We start from the raw sequence: 19633 nt of genomic DNA, 5'->3' as shown, positions 1-19633 counted from the left end.
TGTAAGGAAGATTTAATGCTAGCATGTTGCCTCTATTCATTACGTATTTTTGGCAGAATGTAGAGTAGATCTTGAAATATGTTTATTGCTTTTACTCTATTTGTATTTCTTTAAGCTTAAAACTCCAACAAATGTTAATAAATAAGCACTATCTTATGCTATTTTGTTTTATTTAGGAAATTTTGGTATGTTGCTATGCTAACAACACTACTGATTAATTTTCAGTGTTAAAAATTCAAGGTATTTTTCGACAGAATATAGAATATGTTTTGAATGAAGCTGATTGTTTTTACCGTATTGGTAATTTTATTAAGCATAAAACCACTTATCCCTAATACATTTCTGTGTTGTTGATTTAAAGCTTCTTTATATTTCCTTTTTGTTCTTTATTTTGCGTATATACTGCTAATGTGAATGGCTTGGTCAGAGTGAGTTTCTCATTGTCCTGCAGTATCTTGCGGGAGCTTTTACATGTGCAGCAGAGCATCGGTTACTGCCCTCAGTTTGACGCTCTGTTTGATGACCTGACTGCTCGAGAACATCTGGAGCTGTACACACGCCTCCGCGGCATCCCCTGGAAAGATGAGGAACGGGTGAGCACACAGAAACACACACTTGGTGTAGTCACATGTCATTCTGTAAAAGGTTCTGTAAAAATGCACTTATCAGTGATAGTCAAGTGTGGATAAGAGCTCCTGAAAGCTCTCTTAAAATCAGTTTTAAAAAGTGCAAGAGCACTTAGCAATCTATAATTATTAACTGCAGTTTGAAATTCATTGCTCTTGCTGTTAAAAATAAAATATCACCTTTTTATGTCTCGCTTTCTAATTCACTCACTCTTTGTGTCCTGGGTGGTTCAGTGGGCTCTGGAGAAGTTGGAGTTGTCCAAGTATGCTGACAAACCTGCTGGCACCTACAGTGGAGGAAACAAACGCAAACTCTCGACAGCTATTGCTCTGATTGGATACCCCTCTCTCATCTTTCTGGTTAGATCTGCCTGTCACACTTTTCTTTTATCCTGTTCCACACTCACTGCTTCAGAAAAATAATTTTTAATCAGTATTTTGACTTAATTTTCTTAATTTTTCTTACACTATTTTAAAAGCATAAACATCTCAAAAGTATGTTGGATTTATTTTTAAAACAGGAAAAAAGCTATTAGCCAGCAGGGTTCGAAAAATTTAATTAACACAAAACATTGTTAATAAAACTGTTTCAAATAAAATTAATATGTTTTCCAGTATGGAATATCAAAACATCCTTAAAACAAGACAAAAATACAGGTTTGGACAGTTTTTGCATTTTTTTCCTGTTAAAAGGTCTGTTGTTTGTTGTTATAGGATGAACCCACCACAGGTATGGACCCAAAGGCTCGTCGTTTCTTATGGAATCTGATTCTTGACATCATCAAAACCGGACGCTCTGTGGTGTTGACGTCACACAGGTGTGGTAACTATATAAATCTTATTTTTTTTTTTCTGTTTAATTTTAATAGCACTGATATATTGATGTATTTGTTTGCAGTATGGAGGAGTGTGAAGCTTTGTGTACGAGACTGGGCATCATGGTTAACGGCAGGTTCAAGTGTCTGGGTAGCATCCAGCATCTCAAAAACAGGTTTGAAAAGTCTCAGCCACTAAAATGTGTGACGCGGGAGTGCAGTGTTCTTTTAAAAGGTCGGCTTACCGTTTTTTTTTTCTTTCAGATTTGGGGATGGATACATGATAACAGTACGAACTAAGACCATAGCTAGCATCAAGGAAGTGATACGGTTTTTCAACAGGAATTTTCCAGAGGCCATCCTAAAGGTACGTTTCAGTCAAACTCTTGTCCTTAAAATGTAGATATTTCATATAGCTGCTGTGCATCAGCTCAGCTTTCTCCAAAACAGATGCCCGTAGTATACAAGTACCTCTATGTTGTCAGTTTGGATTGTAATACTGTATATAAGACGATGAGTTTTCAAAGACGCAGGAAGCTCTCGCAAAGTGTTTTTGTGCAGTGCTGACAAAACTAAGCATACGTTTGAGTATATTTTGAGATTGCTTCACTTGCAGTTAAAAATTGTAAACTTCTGCATATTCTTTCACATGGAGAGGCACCACACAAAGATTCAGTACCAGCTGAAGTCAGAGAACATCTCTCTGGCTCAGGTCTTCAGCAAAATGGAGCAGGTGGTGGAGGTGCTGAACATCGAAGATTATTCTGTCAGCCAGACAACTTTGGACAACGTAAGTATACATCAGTGACTTGAGAAATGTAAAAGAGTAAGAAAAATGTCTTTATTAAAAGTGAATAGACATTAGTTTACTTGGCTAAAATTATGGTTAATGATTCAGTTGATCAAAATCTAAAAGATTAACTAAATATATGAAACATGAATCCAAAAACTACATACTGTTACAAGGAAAAGTAGTCATTTCTTCCTGTCTGTTCTTTTCTTAGGTTTTTGTCAACTTTGCAAAAAAGCAAAGTGATAACTTAGAACAGCAAGAAAGTTCCCCATCTAGTGCTGGTCAGTCACCACTGCAGCGGCTGCTCAGCATCCTCAGGCCTCGTCCCACTAACACAGAACTCAGCACCCTCGTAAGTGAAGAGCCAGAAGAACTTGAGAGTGATGATGATGAAGGACTGATCAGCTTTGAGGAAGAGAGGGTAAGACTTGGGACACAGGCACATAAAAACTACATTCAAGTTGATGAGATAATTCAATTAAATCAGCTTGGCACAGTCTGCATAAGACTTATTACTCTTACTCTTATTACCAGCCCAATTGGGTTGTGATTTATAAAGACATTTGTAATTAGAAAGCTTTATTCTATTAAAAAAAAAAAGATAGAATATCAAGTGAGCTTTTTATGGATTTAGAATCAGGCTGTGGCCGTTGGAATGTCAAAAAAAGTAAAATGAATAAAAAATGAATTTGAATTTTTAATGTATCTCACAAACTAACTTTTGCAAAACAATGGAAGACAAAAATGGGGCAAAATAGTACCATTAATAAATACTAAAAATACTACACTACAGTTCAAAGGTTTAGAGATTTTTGTTTTTGAAAGGAGTTTCTTTTCCTCGCCAAGCTTCTTTTATTTGATCAAAAATAAATTAATAGATAACAATAAATCAGTAATATTATTACAATTTAAAATAACTGTTTTCTATTTTGTTATATTTTAAAATGTAATTTATTCCTATGATGCCAAAGCTGAATTTTCAGCTGCCATTACTCGCTTTTTCAATTTCACAACATCCTTAACAAATCATTATAATTATAATTGGTGCTCAAGAAATATTTTCTATTATCACAAATCAAATGGTTTTGCTGCTTTTTTTCAGGATTCTTGGATGAATAAGAAGTTCAGCAATTATTACAAGACTGTTAAACTACCTTATTTAAAATATTTCTCTAATCATTTTCATTTTGCTTTCTCACAGGTAATGTCACAGACGGAGCGATGTTAAAAAACAAGCCTCAAGTTCGAAACATAGGTTAATGTTAAAAAACAAGTCACAGACGGAGCTGTATGTTAAAAAATTTGTGTAATGGATTCTCAAGTTCTCTGGCCCAGTGAATGGATTGTTTTTGTTTCCATGTGCACTTCAGTAGCGGAGGCAGAGAACGGCTCTTCTGGGAACTCTAAACAGAGATGCAGACACAGTCGGTGCCTGAACTTGATCGGGCCAGAGAGGTACTCTATCCACGGCCTCCCCTCCTTTGTTTCGGAGATGATGGTTTATGGAATCATGTATTACTGTACTTTATCTTCAAGCCTGCTGGATGGGAATTAAAGAGAATGTTTTTCTTAGATACGACCCGGCCGTGTGGTTTATTCTGATATCGCTCGAAATTTAAATATGGTCCTACTCTCTTTAAACTGATCACATGCTGAATTGTTTTAATTGTAGTGTTGCTGTCGTAACATAATCATGCCTCAAAGAATAGGACTTGTATGAGTTCAGCCTTTGCAACTTGTTCTTTTATGACTGTTTATCCTCACGTTGAGTTGAAACCAATCTTTCTTTTTTTTTACTCGGTGAGCATGCTATAAAAGACAAGCCTGTTGTGTTGTGGGTTGAAGAAATTTTACTATGCCTACATGTGTTGAACAGACCTGTTGTTCTTGTTGAAGAATGCAAATGTACCTGTGCACCTTCATTGAAGTTTTTAAATCGGACATTCAGTAGTGAATGACTTGTGACCGATTCAAAGGCCTTTAGTGGAACCGGACTGAACCAGCCTTGCTACGGAGATGTTTATGGTCTTGTAATTGAATGTAAACGGCATAAGTGTTTTGTGCTGACTTTTGTCTCCTGAACCAGGGCTTTCCCACTTTTTGTTTGATGAATGAATTCTGAAATTAATTGTAATTGATACCGGTGTCTGTCTCTGTTGCATTATTGCTAATGGTTAAAAGCTGCATAATACCAGATGTCAGCTGAAAGAACTCCTGCACCAGATGTCAATAGAAATAATTCATAATAATTGTCGTGCAATCACTGTGAAGCCAAAGGTGAACTTTGAGTCACTGTTATTACAGATAGACAGAAATCAGGTCATCGCTCTTAATTATTGTATTTATGAGAACCCTTGAAATGTTTCTTGAATAGCAAGAGGTTTCGACTTTTTGTCCTTTTGCGCTGTAATGTAAAACGAGTGTAAATGTTTCGTTTTTTGGTCTGAAAATAGTCAATTATATTGTTTGTTTGAAATGAAATGATGCTTCTTCTTCATGTCAGTGATGTACATGAGGGTTAGGTCCTATCACTCGGTTCACACCAAGAACGATAACCATAAAGATAACGGTATTCGCGATATTAGCGTCCACACCAGCGAACGATATCGTCTGTTTATTCTAAGCGCACGTGACGTGTGTCTGCCGCTTTAAATTATCGAGCTCGTTATAGCAAGATGGATTCTGATTGGCTGTCAATGTTTGTATTGTTCATCAGCTGGAAAAAGAAAATCATGCTGAAAATGATTCCAACGATATCGTTTCTCTGTGACTTTATCGTAATAGTTGTAGTGTGGACTTTGCTGTTATTTAATATTGAGAACGATATCTTTATAGTTATCGTGCTTGGTGTGAACGGGCCTTAACCGTGCTTAATCTCTGACTCTTGCACAGTTGTCGGCACTTAGTACTATAATGGTCTTATTTTTCTGACATTGCTGCGTAAAAGAGTATGATCGATATTTTTGAGCTCAAAGAGAGGAAAGCAAAGACCGATAAGGAGGCCCTCGGGCATTTTCTTGTATGATGACCAAAGGGAAATGAAACATAGTTTTTGAAATGTGTAAATTAATTGTGACCAGCTATGTGAAAACTGACCTAATGAATACTTATTTACATAATGATCAAAAGTCTCTGGGCCACTTCAGAATATATTTCCTGCTAACGGAGAACCTCAACAGCCTAACTAAAGTTCAATGCAAGCTGCTTTTCACTTTGGAAATTTACAGTGCAGTGATTTAAGACACCAGCAAACATGAGTGTGGTTCTGTATCATAAAAATAGAATTATGGTTAAGGGGGGGATTTAGTTTTATCTTTCTAGTCAGTGCTTTGGAATGTAACTTCAGTACATGTGAATATGATTCAATATTTATGAATGTTTTTTTTTTTCATCCAGTAATACCTATGTTCAGGTGGATTCCCTTGTAACAAGATTTACTGGACTTTATCAGCTTGTTGTTAATTACTTTTGTTGTTTCCATAATCTTGTGCTAACTGGGGTGAACTGGTGTTTTTTTTAATTAAATCAATAAATTGTTAAATTGATTTTCTGACTGTTTTATTATTTTTATTATTTAGCCTACTGATTAAAATACCATTTTCAGTGAACACAATTATTTAAAAATACCATTTTTATTAGCAACACAATCCAAAAGGAAAAAAATATAAAGAAATCATTTCGCAATGTTATTAAATAAAACCTTAAACAGATACATGATTACGTAAAACAGCTCATATTGTGATTTGTATGCGAGTTACATTTTAAAAACAGATAGTGTTGAGTTGGTTAAAAAGGTACAATTCATGTGGCTGTGTTGACATCATTCATCGTCAAAGGCCACACCTGTTGCAGGTTTCTTTCTGTAAAATAAACAGAAATGGTCAGTGAGCAGAATACCCCCTGTAAGGTGTTGACAGATTTGTATTTATTTAGTTTGGAATGCAAAGTCAATGAAAATATTCACCTTTTTGTTCCTGGGTTGATGAGAGAATCCCCAGGAAGACGTTTTCTAACTGCTACAACTGGACCCTTGTACTGTTTCCTAGGTTCAAATTCTAAAACAAAAACATGTCATCACTCATTTTAAATGAGCTTAGACAATTAGAAAAGTAATTCTGATAGAACTCTGATATACAGTATACAGCTGGTACTTCTGCTGTAATAAAATAAACTTTGAAAAAGCCCTCAAAAATATAATGTCAGGGGTTTTTAGCATTTTAATTAATATTGTTAATATAACAAAACAATTTTAAGAATTATTAGGCTCCCTGGATGTTTAAACCAGTGATTTAAATCCAACTACAAGCTTATAAGGTGCTGTCTTAACTTACCAGTACTCCTCTTCTGAGGGCTCTTGACTGGATTAAATGAGTATGTAGAACCTAAAAATGATAAAACAGTGAACATTTAGCAAAGCAGGATTTTATTAATTAGAAAATTAGCGATTATAATAATTGCTTGCCTTGACTTTCTAGCTGTTGCAGGCTGTCTGCCATTTTAAAAAGCAGATCCTTGACTTCTGTCTTTCCCTCTGAGTCAGTGAGTTTTGACAGTGACAGACTGAGGTCTGTGGGCTCTGCTCCTAAATGCAGCACAGCACTGTCCTCCTGCAGCTTCACAAATGCTCTGCCATTTTTGCACGCAGATCTGTCCACACACACAAGAGACGGTTCTCAGAGAGGACACAAGATCTTGTCAACCAAGAAATCAGATTATTGATTTATTAACTGCTCATCAAGTTGCAACTCACTTGAGTTTGAAGGTATAATCCTCTGTGGATTTTAATGAAAACTTCTTAAACTGTAAAGAAATAAAAGCATTTTATTATTGTTATAAGAGAGGAATAATCTGTCATATGGAAAGACGCCATCCAAAAAAAAAAAAAAACCCTTACAAGCTGAGACGGATTCTCCTCTGAAAGATATGTTTTCCAAACATCTTCACCATTGGTAAATCTACAGGATATAGGACATCATGAGATATACAGTTATACATCAAATTGAAATAAAATACAATATATCTGTTAAATAAAAAAAAATCAAACAAAAATTAGAAATGTTTTCTTAGCAACCACCTGAAGTAAGTTTAAGTTAACTACTATAATTACTAAAAATGAAAAATAAGTTAAAGCTAAATATAAATATTTAAATAATAATAATAAATGACGAAAACGCGTGAAAATACTAAAATGAAACTAATATAAAAGCATCAATAAAACATTATATGTAAATACTAAAGCAGTATGTTATACTAAAATAACTGGTGTAATTAACCTTAATTTATAATAATTACACATCAAATAAAACACGTAGGCTAGTATTATTTAAAGTAGTTTTAGATGGAGTATAGCACATCAAACTGCTGTCACTGCTTGACATTTCGTGTCTACTCACCCTATGCTTATGTCTCCTGCTGATCGCTTCTGCGTAAAAAACACATACTTGGACTGATCGTTTTTATCCAGCAACGTGCAAAGGACAGATTTGGACTCGGAGTTTTGTTCCATTCTGATTTAACGTAAAATTACATAAAAATTTAAAACTGCGTGTTTGTCAGTCAGGAACCGCTCATCATAAACAACAAGTGCGCAATTTAAACGCCCAGCCAGTCAGATTTCAGCCACCCGGAAGTTGTTGTGCCATTCGCGTCCTGTTTACCTCGTAATAATGATAAAAGGCGAAGTTTCACGAAATGTTTATGACCTGGAAATTAATATTTGACATATTTGAAATAAATGATGTCAATTTAAAAATTTAAATATAATGACGGATGGTCTAGTGTGCTACATGTGTGTTACGTTAGGGGTCACAGACTGACAGTAACACGTACAGTTATTTCTTGGTCAGTTACTGTGATTATCCATTCTAAGCTGCTTCATGTGATGCCGAGCCGCTTAAATGGGTTGGCACTCTCGAACCCGAACCCTGCAAGTGTTTGACACGGAGTTAAGCGCTGATACCGTGGAGTGGTGCCCATTACCACAGTGGTCTCACGTTCTGGCATGTGGGATTTACCAACTTCAAAAAGGGGATGATAAGGTAACTTAACGCTAAATATTTTCGGCTTTAGTTTCTGGTATTGTGTGGAATCAACTGGTCAGTTCTAGATTGAAACGGTGTTTTTCTGTTTGCAGCAAACCGCGGAAGATTCTCCTGCCCCGAGCAGAATCGGTCGACTGTATCTGTTTGACTGTAATCCGCGACCATCGTTCATCCCTCCACTGACTGAGACTCAGCGGATAGACACCCCTGCTGTACTCGATGTCAAATGGTAAGTTAATCTCACTCTTCATTCTGCTCACTACAATTCACTCTTCTTCACCTACATACAACATTACACACTCCGTATGTATACTACTGTATTTTGTGCATGCATGCTGTGTATATGTGTATTGTTTATGATGGCATTCATCCATTTTCCAGACCGCTTGTCCTATGCAGGCTGAGGCAGAGAAAAGACCCTTGACAGATGGCCTGCAATGGTGTGGGTGCGGAGTTAAATGCTTTATGTAACTGACCTGGCCAATACACGTGAATTCTGCGTGTTTCCATTTATTTTTATTTTATTTTTTATTTTTATTTTTTATTTCTCAGGTGTCACGTGCCGATATCAGAACGCCCATTGTTGGGTATGGCCACTGCAAGTGGAGAAATCCAGTTGTACAAGCTTATGGAATCTCAGGTGACAAATCACTCATGCTGCATGAGGAACTGCACATTCAAGGACCATTGACACCAATTATTATTCCAACTTACAATAATTAAAGAATGCCACTGGAATTATGTTGGAAATGTAAAACCCGAACTCCTGAATGTACAGCCTAACTCTTTTAATAAATATCAAGCAAAAAAAGTTATTAAGTCAGTAATTATTATTTTAAAGGAATAGTTCACCCAAAAACAAAAATTCTGTCATCATTTATTTATGGCATTACATTAATTATTATTTTAAAGGAATAGTTCACCCAAAAACTAAAATTCTGTCATCATTTACTCACCCTCAAAGTTGTTCCAAACCTTTTTTGAATTTCTTTCTTTTGCTGAACACACCAGAAAATATTTTAAATATATTGTTATCCAAGCAGTTTCTGGTCCCCATTGACTTCTATAATATTTTTTTTCATACTATGGAAGTCAATGGGGACTGACAGCTGATTGGTTACCCACATTCTTCAAAATATCTTCTTTTATATTCAACAGAAGAAAGAAACTCATAAAGGTTTGGAACAACCTGAGAGTAGGTAAATGATGTTAGAATTTTCATTTTTGGGTAAATTATTCCTTTAAATATATTAATAATACTATATATAATTTAAAGTCGGACCCAGAAAAGTAAATTTAAAGTATCTTATAGAATGTTATGTGCATTAATACTTTGTTTTATAATTGTTTTTATTTATTTATGTTTATTTTATTTAGTATTGTGAACTACAATATTGTTTTTCTAATTTATAATCTTTGCCATGAAATAGCCTGTGAAACTGATGTGGCAATAAGCTTAAATTAAACTGTAAATTATAATTTAAAGTCATCCTACGGCCTCCATGGAGGTTTGCTGAGGTACTCTGGTTGAGAACCACTGCTTTAAACACTAGGCATTGGACACTGTGTTAAGATGTTTTACTGCTGTGCTGTATTTGTACTTCATTAAGTGTCCTCTGCCTGTCTGGACTGTGTCTCCAGTAGCAGGGCACCTGCGTTCTGGAGTGTGAGTTGAGCACAGAGTTGGGTCCTGACAGACTGGCCTTGTCTTTAGACTGGTCCACAGGGAGAGGTGAGAGGTAAGGTGCACTTGTCATTGATGGATTGATGATTTGGCATTGCATTGTCTCTGTATGTAATGGTTACTGTTGTGTTTTTGCAGCAGTGATGTGCGTGTGGTGTCCAGTGATTCGAGCGGCTCTCTCACAGCGCTGTCTCTGGGGGAAGCCACTTTAACCACTGTGTGTCAATGGAAAGCTCATGACTTCGAAGCCTGGATATCAGCATTTAGTTACTGGGATACACAGATTGTTTATTCAGGTATGAGGGTAACCGTTGTGGAACTGTTGCATGTATGGTCATTGATTCAGTGTGGTTAATTTAAATACTACTAAAATCATTTTGGTTCTTTGAAATAAAGTTGAAATTAAATAAAATATAAATATTAGATAAAAAAACATGAATTTAAAAAATGTGTCCTTGGCAACTAACTAAAATAAAGTGAAAGATAAAAAATAAAGCTAAATGGAAATATTCAAAAAGGAATAAAAATGACTAAACTGTAATTAAAATTGAAAATATAAAATAATGCGAATTATTAATAAATACTGTAATGGGATATAAACAATACTAAAATAACACGCATTGATTTATCTTTTCATGTAAATGTATTTATTTGAGATAAGATAAGAAATAAGAAGCCTTTATGGTCATTGCATTCACAATACAATGCAAATTTGAATGCCCTTCCAACTGCATAACACAACACACTAACATAAATACATACACACAATCAATAAATAGAATTATACTGATACTGTACTGTATATTGCACAAATGCATAAACAGAATTACAGATGCAGGACAGGTAGAGGAAGATATACTAATAAATAAACTATGACAACTAGGGGTGCAGAGACATTATGTGTGTTGATTAGGAGTATGGATGGCATCGAGATAGAAACTGTTCATGAATCTGGAAGTCCGTACTTTTATTGACCTATGGCGTCTTCCTGAGGGCAAGAGGTCAAAAAAGTGGCAGGATGTAAACAATCTGTGACAATCTGTTTTGCTCTTGAAAGATAGCGGGTGTTTGCAGTGTCCTGGAGTGAGGGAGGAGGGCAGCCGATAATTTTCTGCTCTGAATCAGTGACTCTCTTTAGTTCTGTAGAGCAGCCAGCATACCACACTGTGAGGCAATATGTTAGGATGCAGACCAGGAGAGGTCGACAGATATGTGGGTTCCCAGGAATTTAAAGCTTTGTACTCTTTCCACACAATCCCCATTTATGAAAATGGAAGGAGGGTCAGCCTGCACTTCCTGAAATCTAGAATAAATTCCTTTGTTTTGTTTTTTGTATTCAGTACCAGGTTGTTTGCAGAACACCATGCTGTCAGTCACTGCACCTCGTCTCTGTAGATGGACTCGTCGTCTCCTGAAATTAGTCTTACTACTGTAGTGTCATCCCCAAATTTGATTATAGGATTGGAGGTATGAGAAGGAATACAGTCGTGCATGTACAGAGAGTACAGCAGTGGGCCCAGCACGGAGCCTTGTGGGGAGCCAGTGCTGAGTGTAAGAGTGGTGGAGAGTTGAGAGCCGTGCTTGACAGATTGTGGATGATTTGTGAGAAATTCCATAATCTATGTACAGATGTTAGTGGAAAGGCCCAGCTGAAGCAGCTTCCTGATCAGTATGTTTGGTAATATGGTGTTAAAAGCAGAACTCTAATCGATGAAAATCATGTCAACATCATTCATGGTTTCTGATTTGACCATCTTAACTTTTGTGTACCTCATGAAACAGCTATTTATTACTTCAAACATAACATCTAGTATCTGAGAATGGGTCCCTCTTCCCCTTCCTTCACCAGCAAGAGGTCAGGAAATAGCTATGTTTTTGTTTTTACATTACATTTAGTCTTTATTAAGTTACTGTTTAACTTCAATATGTTTTATATGACTGTTTCATGGTGTTTATGCAGTCATTGTGAGTAAATACTGCTGTCCTGTCACAGACACACTATGGGAGTATGCAGCATACACAGTAATCCTCATCGCGAGCACATACTAGCCACAGGAAGGTAAGTGCTGCTCAGTCAAAAACCCCTAGGGTACATGGGAGTTTGCTCCAACAAGAAATGTGTTTCCATGACTTTCCAAAAGATACAAAAAACACTGTAGAGAAACTGATTATGTGAGTCAAAAGAGAGATGTCAAATTTACAGTCACTCCCTCAGCAGCTGTATTAAGGTGTGGTCACATCTGTGAAATTTCATTGGCAAAAAAGGTCCACTGTCTATTGTCAGTAGTGACATTACTTTCAAGCCAAGCATCTTTCTTTTGGGTTGTACTTTTGCATTATTTCATTTTTCGTTTTTAACCATGACGAACAGAATGAAAAAAGAATGGTTGTTGTATTTTTAAATGCTAAATGCGCTATACACATGAGGCTTTAATATGGTAAATACAGAAATATAATATAGAAATATCTAAAATGACCATTTCTCCTACTTCTCCAGATACAGGCAGGCCCGGTTCAAGAATCAAATCACTGAGACTTCTAAAAAAAAATAATGAGGGTGCTCTAGCCTTAATGTAGCCTACATCTATTTTGACATATTTTTGCCCTGTCTATTATTATGGTTATCACTATCATTGCAATGATAGTGACATCCACATATAAATGCTGCATTTATATGTCAATGTCACTCCTAAAAATGCAGCATGTATGCGGTCACTGCTCGTCTTAGTCTCATGAATGGATTGTAGCCAAGAAAGAAAGCAAAGAGCACTCCACTCATAATCACTAAAAAGCTCTCTTGTTTCAGTTTATTGCGATCTCACAAAGTTCCGTTATAATCAGTGAAGCTGTACACTGTACAATGAATCTCTTATTTACATCATGTTACACTTTGTTTATGATGAGACTCCTGAGCATGCAACACTGATCCAAACTGTGGTATTTTGAGCGCTGAGTGGATTCTAACTTAATCCTTTAAACCCGAGACCCCCCCCAAAACATCATACAGCTCAGATAGTCATATGTCATATGTCATTTGTAAGATCTCTCAGAGTAGAATAAAACCAGTGTAATTGTTTGGGGCTTTGACTAAATTTGTGCGAGGTATTACTTCAATTTCAAAACTGTCAGGGGCTTAGAAAAAGGCTACTTTGGTTCCAAATACTGTAACTTTTGATTATTTTATAAATTTGTTCACATACAGCCCACATATTGGGGAATATCGCCAAAAGATACTTTTTCACCTACCTTATTTCTTTCCTGAGATATTAAATGTCAAATAAAAAAGATATGAAATATTTCCCTTGGGCACACTAATTTTTCTTACACTTTTATGAGCTATTATATTTTTTTCCCTAAAAATATATATTTTTTTATCAAACTAATGACTCTCTTTGCTATAGTTTTGGAGTTATGAGTCATTATTTTTTGTGTATGTATTTTTGTGTGAAAAAAAAAAAATCATGTTTTTAGCTTTGAAAAATTATCAAGATCATAAAAATATCAAAAAGCAATAGTTTACCAGTTTGCACGTCAGTAGCACAAGAGGGTGCTTATGGCGTCTGTATACAGTATAGACGCAAAAAAAAAAAAGCTAGAAACTTAATTCAGCATTTATATACAAAAAAGCTTTATATCGTTTTTACGATTTTTAAATTAAATATGAATTTTGAATAATGAAAATTATTTTGTGTCTACTTATTCTATTCATCAGTGTTTGAACCATTACAGAACAAAAACACATTTTCTGTATTTCATTTCTAGGTTAAAAAATTAAAAATGAATGGACGCAAAAGTACATGGTCCCTGTTGGCCAGCGGTGAATTCATCTGACCTCACAAAAATTAAAGACATGACAAATGTGAAAAATGTTTTTGTTCCTCTTGCAGCTATGATGAGAACATGTTGCTCTGGGACGGGAGGAACATGAAGCTGCCCTTGAGTGAGACTGCAGTGGGTGGAGGTGTGTGGAGACTCAAGTGGCACCCCAGTCAAGAGCACCTGCTGCTAGCTGCATGCATGCATAATGATTTCCACATTCTCCACTGCCAGAAAGCTATGGGTAAGAATTACACTTACTGATCTGCCCCTTTGTTTGTAAATTACAAAATGTACACTTCTGGTCAAAAGTTTGGAGTCAAGAATTTTTTTGTATTATTATTATTCAGCAAGAATGCATTAAATTGATCAAAAGAAGCAGATATACGTTTCTATTTCAGATAAATGTTCCCTGAGCACCAAATCGGCATATAAGAATGGTTTCTGAAGGATCATGTGACACTGGAGTAATGGCTGCTGAAAATTCAGCTTTGCCGTCATATGAATAAATAAAAAACATTTTAAAATATGTTCAAATAGAAAAACTGTAATAATATTTAACAATATTACTATTTTAAATATATTTTTGATCAAATAAATTCAGCCTTGGTGAGCATAAGACACTTCTTAATACACTTTCAAACATATTAAAAATCTTACCAACCCCTAATTTTTGAACAACTGTAAATAATTCTTGATTTTGAATTCTACTCTTTACGCTTTGTTTTTGTCCCTAATATTCATGTTCGTAGAGGGACAAGATGCACCGTGCCCAGTTCTGGCCTCCCATATTCTACACAACTCCTTAGCATATGGAGCAGATTGGTCCAGACTCCCCTTAAGCAACTCCACACCCCCCTCTCCTCAAGAACCTCCCCGAACCAGCGTTGGGCTCACAGAGTCTGGAGGCCATCTCAGGATCCAGTATGAATCTCCCACTGCCAGCTTTGACACCTCTCTGGAGGATGAATCGGGGCAGTACATACCCGAGCAGTGTTCATTACCAGAAAAAAGTTCAATTCCAGACCCCTTCACCAGCCCTGCTAGAGACTCCCAGTCTCTGTCCTGCCTGATGGCTAGCTGCTCCTTCTACGACCACATGATGCACGTGTGGAGATGGGACTGGAGCCCAGAGGAAAAACAGAAGCCGTCTGAACCCACCCCTCTTCCTGAGCACAGCCGATATGATGGGCTTTAAAAAGCTGAGGATATTTGGACCTGCACATTTCAATGCATTGTGTTGCTGTAACATCTACAGTATTGCTTAGCATTCAGTATATGCAATTTTGAGATACTTTATCTTTATTTCAACCGAGTGTCATTTTTTTGACTATATATTTTAGCTAGAAAATGTAAGGGACCTTTTCTAGTTTTACACTGAGAACCAGACAAAGACCTTTTATAACAAATAAGCCATAACCCTTTTAATAATTATAAGTGTCTAAATGAATTTCTTTTGTAAAATTGTGTTTTTCTAAGGTAGGGGTTTGCCTTTCTTTTTTTTTTTTTTTTTTTTCTTTTTTTTTAAATACCCCCAAATATGATTATACCTTTGCATGAGACTCCCATCATAAAATTTAAGAGGCATCTATATAGTTTCTACTTACATTATGAAAAATGTATATTATTATATATCTAAAATATTATTTGGACATTATTTAGTTGTTTTCTTTTCCTAATTACCATATTACTGGTTTATTTATTTACTCTTTAATCAAAAGTTTCTTTTTTTTTTATTATTTATTTAATAATCAAATTTTATATTTTTACTTTATTATGTAATCTATGATCTTTTGATTTGGAAAATATACTTTTAAAATAAACTTTCACATTTAAGTTTCAAATTCATAATCACATCACCTAAACATTACACTTGTAAGGGAAACAGGTCAATTTAGCTCAAAGGGATCATTTAAGATTTTTAAAGGGAATTTGAACAGAATCACTGTTTCACGGCTGATCAATGAAACGGCCAGCGATTCACTGAACGAGCCGTTTAACATCAAATCTGCGCTGGATATTACTATCCAAAGTATAGTGAAAACACTATTTTAATTAGCACAGTAACAAGATCGCCGGTTTAAGACATTAACTTGTGAGCACAAAACACAAGATACTTCTCTTTTCAATATAAATAAGGCTTTATTAGATAAATCTAAGACATATAAACTAATCTAACGCATAAGCACACGCACTCACACATTCACACAAGTTGCAGGAGGATAGAACGTTAGGAAAGAGTGAGTTTAAGAGAATGAAAAACGTGAAATCCCAAGTTTACAGCAATACGTGAAATTGCATAGACATGATGAACAACCATTAATCACTTAATTAAACCTCAACTGAGTTCCTCAATGAGGTTAAAATTTATATAAGATAACACCAGTACAGATGTGAGTCTGGAGGTTACTTGCGTTGCCTGTTTAACGGGGTTCCCTTTGTTGTCGCTGAAAAGGGGGTTTCCTCGAAGTTGCTGATTGGCTGGAAGTTCAGTAGTCGTTGAAGTGACGTCTTGGGAAGCCCGTGGTTGGGCGTTGGCTGAAAATGCGGAGTTGTGGGCTGGCTGAATTTTCAGACGGGCACTCGAGGTCAGACTCGGAGACACGGCGTTACAAAACTTAACTCAGAACAAGAAACTCTCAAACGGAAAAGAAAAGAAGTAAAGTTTGACGAGACTAGGTGGTGTTTCTTCTCATCGTGGCTAAGTAGCAGCAGGCGTGCAGGCCGAAGCACGCTGGAACGGCGCTCGAAGAACGCTAAAAATGATGACAAAGCATGACTAAAAGCTTAAGCTAAAAAAGCAAAGGCTAAAAGCATAATTGATGTTTGTCCTGAGTATTTAAACTGGCCTTTTGGCACACCTCAAATGTTGTCTTGACCAATTAGATATTGTCTTTTCTCAGGGTGTTGCATTGTCTGTCCCACCCATTCAATAAATCATATGTTATCTTATCAAGCTCGAGGTCCGAATTTTCCCCCTCTTGCAGGGTATAATTTGGACATGATTCCTATAACAAGAATATGATACATTTGACAAATAAATGATGGTCAGAAACGTTTCCAAGCAAGAATATTCGAACACACACATACTAAGCATGAATATGATCCCTTAAGCTATTCAAGAGTTATTTAAAAAGACATACACAATAAGTGATTAGAAACATTATAATCAAATGGGTGGCTTCATGTATGATATGGAGTTGAGCAATGGACTGATATCCATTTAGAAGTCTTTTTTGAGTTCATTTTGGTGCATATATGCATTGGAAGGCATTCTCTGTGCCATTCTGGGGAGAAAGGATATGTCCTGTGAAGACCAGAGGGGTTAAAAGTCTCCTTAGGAATTTCAGTCTGGTTTTGCTAGGTGGGGGAAGTCAATCCAACGATCTTGTTTACTCATGGCTTTACATGTGAGGTCCAGACTGTCCATTGCTTCGATTACTTGCCCCAAATTAGACAATCTCTTCTTCGAATTGAAAATGTCAATAATTGTTCTAATGGTGTTAAATGTGAAAGCTGTTCTGTGAAAGAGTTGGTTAGTTATCTTGCTTCAGACTGTGGTGCTAGGAGTTGATTTACAACATCCTGCCTTTCTGTGGATTCGGCTCATGTTTCAACATTATAGTACTGTATTTATTTATTTTATTCACTTATTTGACAATTATTAATAAAATATTCTGTTTCTTTTAAGTTGCATAGTTATGTTTTCATTTCCTAATCATTGCACTGTTATAGTACTGTATTTATTTATTTTATTCACTTATTTGAATCCATTTATTTAATCAGAAGTTTATTCATCTAATTTTCATATCTAATTTTTCTCATTTTTATTTAAATCTGTTTATTTATTTTTCTGTAAACATTTCCATTGACCACAACCCGTTTGAAAACCCTTGCTTTACAAAATTATTCACTAGCAACATATCAGTTTTGCTAAGGGTTGGACAATTTTCATTCCAGTAGTTTTAATAATTTCCAGATGAAGAGCTTCATATGAAATGTTTTTAATTTTCCATGACTAACATTCATTGAAAAGTTTAAGAAAACATCACACACTTGTTGACAGTCCATCAGCAAATCACTGAAACACAAAGTCCATTTAACGAACAAAGTTCTTGGGATGCAGCTTGAACAGCTTCCCCTCTTGTGTTTTCTCTAATCCATATTTCTCAAGATTCTCCTCAGTGAAAACCCCTTCCTCAATGTCTCTCTCGATCTGTGGGGCCAGCACTTGATTGAAGAGCATCTCTGGAGTCATGGGCTGCTCCGTCCCTGCTGGGGTCTTGTATGACACATACGGTTTCAGGTTAAATCCTTCCAGACTGGGCACCACAAACTCTGGTATCATGGCCTGTACAGGTATGAACTTTCTGCTGGCGGTGAGGACTCCAGTGGGTCTCGCGCCTCTGCTCTTGTAGAATGTCCTGGGCCCGCGCTTGCTCGTGAACTCAGCCATTCTGTCAGCTCCTCTCACGAGCCCCCGCATCAGTGCTGACAGCACCCCCATTTTACAGTGATTGAACTGCAGCAACAACCTGTTAAGAAATCATTTTATTTTAATTATGTTTAGAACAATTACATAACATTACTTCTGCAAATGAATTATATTTTTTAACAATGTTACACTATCTATCTATCTCACATTGTTTGAATAAGATATATATATAAACTGAAAACAATTTTACAGTAGTAACAAACATTGTAGTAAATATGTTGTTTGGGCATAAACTGGTTGCTACAGTATGTTAAGAAGTAGTTACAGCAGGTGAACTGATGCTCCGTGTGCAGTTGTAGGTTGGTAGTATGCATGAATGAACATTGTAAATATTAACACATATTAACTGTCATCAATAATAAATTATGTATTTTGTATATCAAGCAAGAATGACAACAAAATTAACATCTTGTCATCTTCTTTTTCAGAAACACTGGCTCAAAATGAAGAATGAAAGCTATTACAGTGCTGTCACAACCGTTCATCGCAATCATTTTTACACATCGCGATAACATAATGAAAACGTTGCTGGCCACGTATAAAGTATAATGTAATGAAATATAATGTAGAAATCAACAAAAAAAGACACACACTAACCTTGGACATTGTACTACTGTGCTTTCAAGAAGATCACTGTAGTCCCACGTGAAGCGTGGTAAAGAAATCCACTGTGATTGGCCAGATCAGCATGGAGAGAGCCAGTAGGAGCAGCGAATACTGATTAGCGGCTTTGCTTTCGTCCTCGGCAGTGTTGCCATGTCCGCTTGTTATAATTTTCTCGGGCTAGTTTTCTCATAAATTAGTAATGAGTCGCAAATATATGAATTATTAAAACTAATAAAAAAAAAAATATAAATAAACTAAACAAATTATAATAAAAAACATAGTATCATTAAAATAAAAAAACACTAACTCCTCAAAAATTTGCAGTTTATCATAATATATAGGTTTATGATGGAGTACATCTGATCAGTTAAATTAAGTAATTCTCCCTCCTCCATAATCCAAATCCCCAACGTAAGAAACAGGGCTCAGGCTTATTTTGGCCTGTTTAATCGTACTGTGTGGAATGTTTTTCTTGAAGGATCTGGCAACACGTGTCGGTCGGGGGACTGACACTGTGAATGGAATCCTTGGGAGAATTTAAAGTGTATTGAGAGTGACAAAAACATTATTTACATGTAGGATCTTCGCGTTTTACAACCACATAATGTTTTTACAATCTTGTGATTACAGTGATTGACAGTGTATTTGATTACAAGTGCGTGTTTACAGCTTGTGTGTAATCAACAGAACTGTGTTTACCTCTGACCCACAGCCACATCCTTCCTGCAGCCCAGCCTAAAGCAGTCAACTTCTCATT

The 19633-nt window shown here is 36.0% G+C and overlaps 4 protein-coding genes across 8 annotated transcripts in view; 2 read left to right on the top strand and 2 right to left on the bottom strand.

Annotated features, from left to right (window-relative positions):
* Positions 1 to 2799, top strand: part of LOC109081573 (ATP-binding cassette sub-family A member 2-like) — a 48164-nt gene extending 45365 nt beyond the window's left edge. For all 5 annotated transcript variants that reach the window (XM_042754612.1, XM_042754600.1, XM_042754604.1 and 2 more), the window contains 7 exons: positions 452 to 593; positions 852 to 986; positions 1341 to 1444; positions 1525 to 1617; positions 1706 to 1808; positions 2094 to 2231; positions 2446 to 2799. In XM_042754612.1, coding sequence (XP_042610546.1) covers positions 452 to 593; positions 852 to 986; positions 1341 to 1444; positions 1525 to 1617; positions 1706 to 1808; positions 2094 to 2231; positions 2446 to 2784 — 1054 coding nt within the window. In that variant the 3' untranslated portion in view covers positions 2785 to 2799. The remainder of the gene's footprint in view (positions 1 to 451; positions 594 to 851; positions 987 to 1340; positions 1445 to 1524; positions 1618 to 1705; positions 1809 to 2093; positions 2232 to 2445) is intronic.
* Positions 2800 to 5624: 2825 nt separating this feature from the next.
* On the bottom strand, positions 5625 to 7862 carry LOC109081585 (protein PAXX-like). Its single transcript, XM_042754615.1, has 7 exons — positions 7628 to 7862; positions 7129 to 7189; positions 6985 to 7034; positions 6697 to 6881; positions 6566 to 6616; positions 6199 to 6289; positions 5625 to 6094 (listed from the first exon to the last, which is right to left on the bottom strand). The coding sequence occupies exons 1-7, from the start codon at positions 7738 to 7740 to the stop codon at positions 6055 to 6057; spliced, it is 591 nt and encodes a 196-aa protein (XP_042610549.1). The 5' UTR covers positions 7741 to 7862; the 3' UTR covers positions 5625 to 6054.
* Positions 7863 to 7977: 115 nt separating this feature from the next.
* LOC109081587 (diphthine methyltransferase-like) lies at positions 7978 to 15206 on the top strand. Its single transcript, XM_042757388.1, has 11 exons — positions 7978 to 8272; positions 8368 to 8504; positions 8828 to 8915; positions 9920 to 10014; positions 10098 to 10312; positions 11300 to 11305; positions 11437 to 11513; positions 11777 to 11814; positions 11953 to 12018; positions 13847 to 14019; positions 14528 to 15206. Exons 1-11 carry the CDS (start codon positions 8132 to 8134, stop codon positions 14971 to 14973), a joined length of 1482 nt encoding a protein of 493 aa, XP_042613322.1. The 5' UTR covers positions 7978 to 8131; the 3' UTR covers positions 14974 to 15206.
* A 2557-nt stretch (positions 15207 to 17763) lies between these two features.
* LOC109081586 (39S ribosomal protein L41, mitochondrial) lies at positions 17764 to 18948 on the bottom strand. The gene is made up of 2 exons (XM_019096572.2): positions 18868 to 18948; positions 17764 to 18310 (listed from the first exon to the last, which is right to left on the bottom strand). Exon 2 carries the CDS (start codon positions 18280 to 18282, stop codon positions 17875 to 17877), a length of 408 nt encoding a protein of 135 aa, XP_018952117.2. The 5' UTR covers positions 18283 to 18310; positions 18868 to 18948; the 3' UTR covers positions 17764 to 17874.
* Between the last annotated feature and the right edge of the window lie 685 nt (positions 18949 to 19633).

The sequence above is a fragment of the Cyprinus carpio genome, chromosome A5 (genome assembly GCF_018340385.1).
Source record: "Cyprinus carpio isolate SPL01 chromosome A5, ASM1834038v1, whole genome shotgun sequence".
Lineage (NCBI taxonomy): Eukaryota > Metazoa > Chordata > Actinopteri > Cypriniformes > Cyprinidae > Cyprinus > Cyprinus carpio.
This window is presented reverse-complemented; position numbering and strand designations above follow the sequence as displayed.

Coding starts and splice junctions, on each gene's coding strand:
- LOC109081585 (XM_042754615.1), bottom strand. CDS start 7,740: ATGGAACAAAACTCCGAGTCCAAATCTGTCCTTTGCACGTTGCTGGAT. Junction 7,190..7,627: donor GCAGGAGACATAAGCATAGG/GTGAGTAGACAC, acceptor TATATCCTGTAG/ATTTACCAATGGTGAAGATG. Junction 7,035..7,128: donor AGGAGAATCCGTCTCAGCTT/GTAAGGGTTTTT, acceptor ATTTCTTTACAG/TTTAAGAAGTTTTCATTAAA.
- LOC109081587 (XM_042757388.1), top strand. CDS start 8,132: ATGGGTTGGCACTCTCGAACCCGAACCCTGCAAGTGTTTGACACGGAG. Junction 10,015..10,097: donor TCCACAGGGAGAGGTGAGAG/GTAAGGTGCACT, acceptor GTGTTTTTGCAG/CAGTGATGTGCGTGTGGTGT. Junction 11,514..11,776: donor GGGAGCCAGTGCTGAGTGTA/AGAGTGGTGGAG, acceptor ATCTAGTATCTG/AGAATGGGTCCCTCTTCCCC.
- LOC109081586 (XM_019096572.2), bottom strand. CDS start 18,282: ATGGGGGTGCTGTCAGCACTGATGCGGGGGCTCGTGAGAGGAGCTGAC.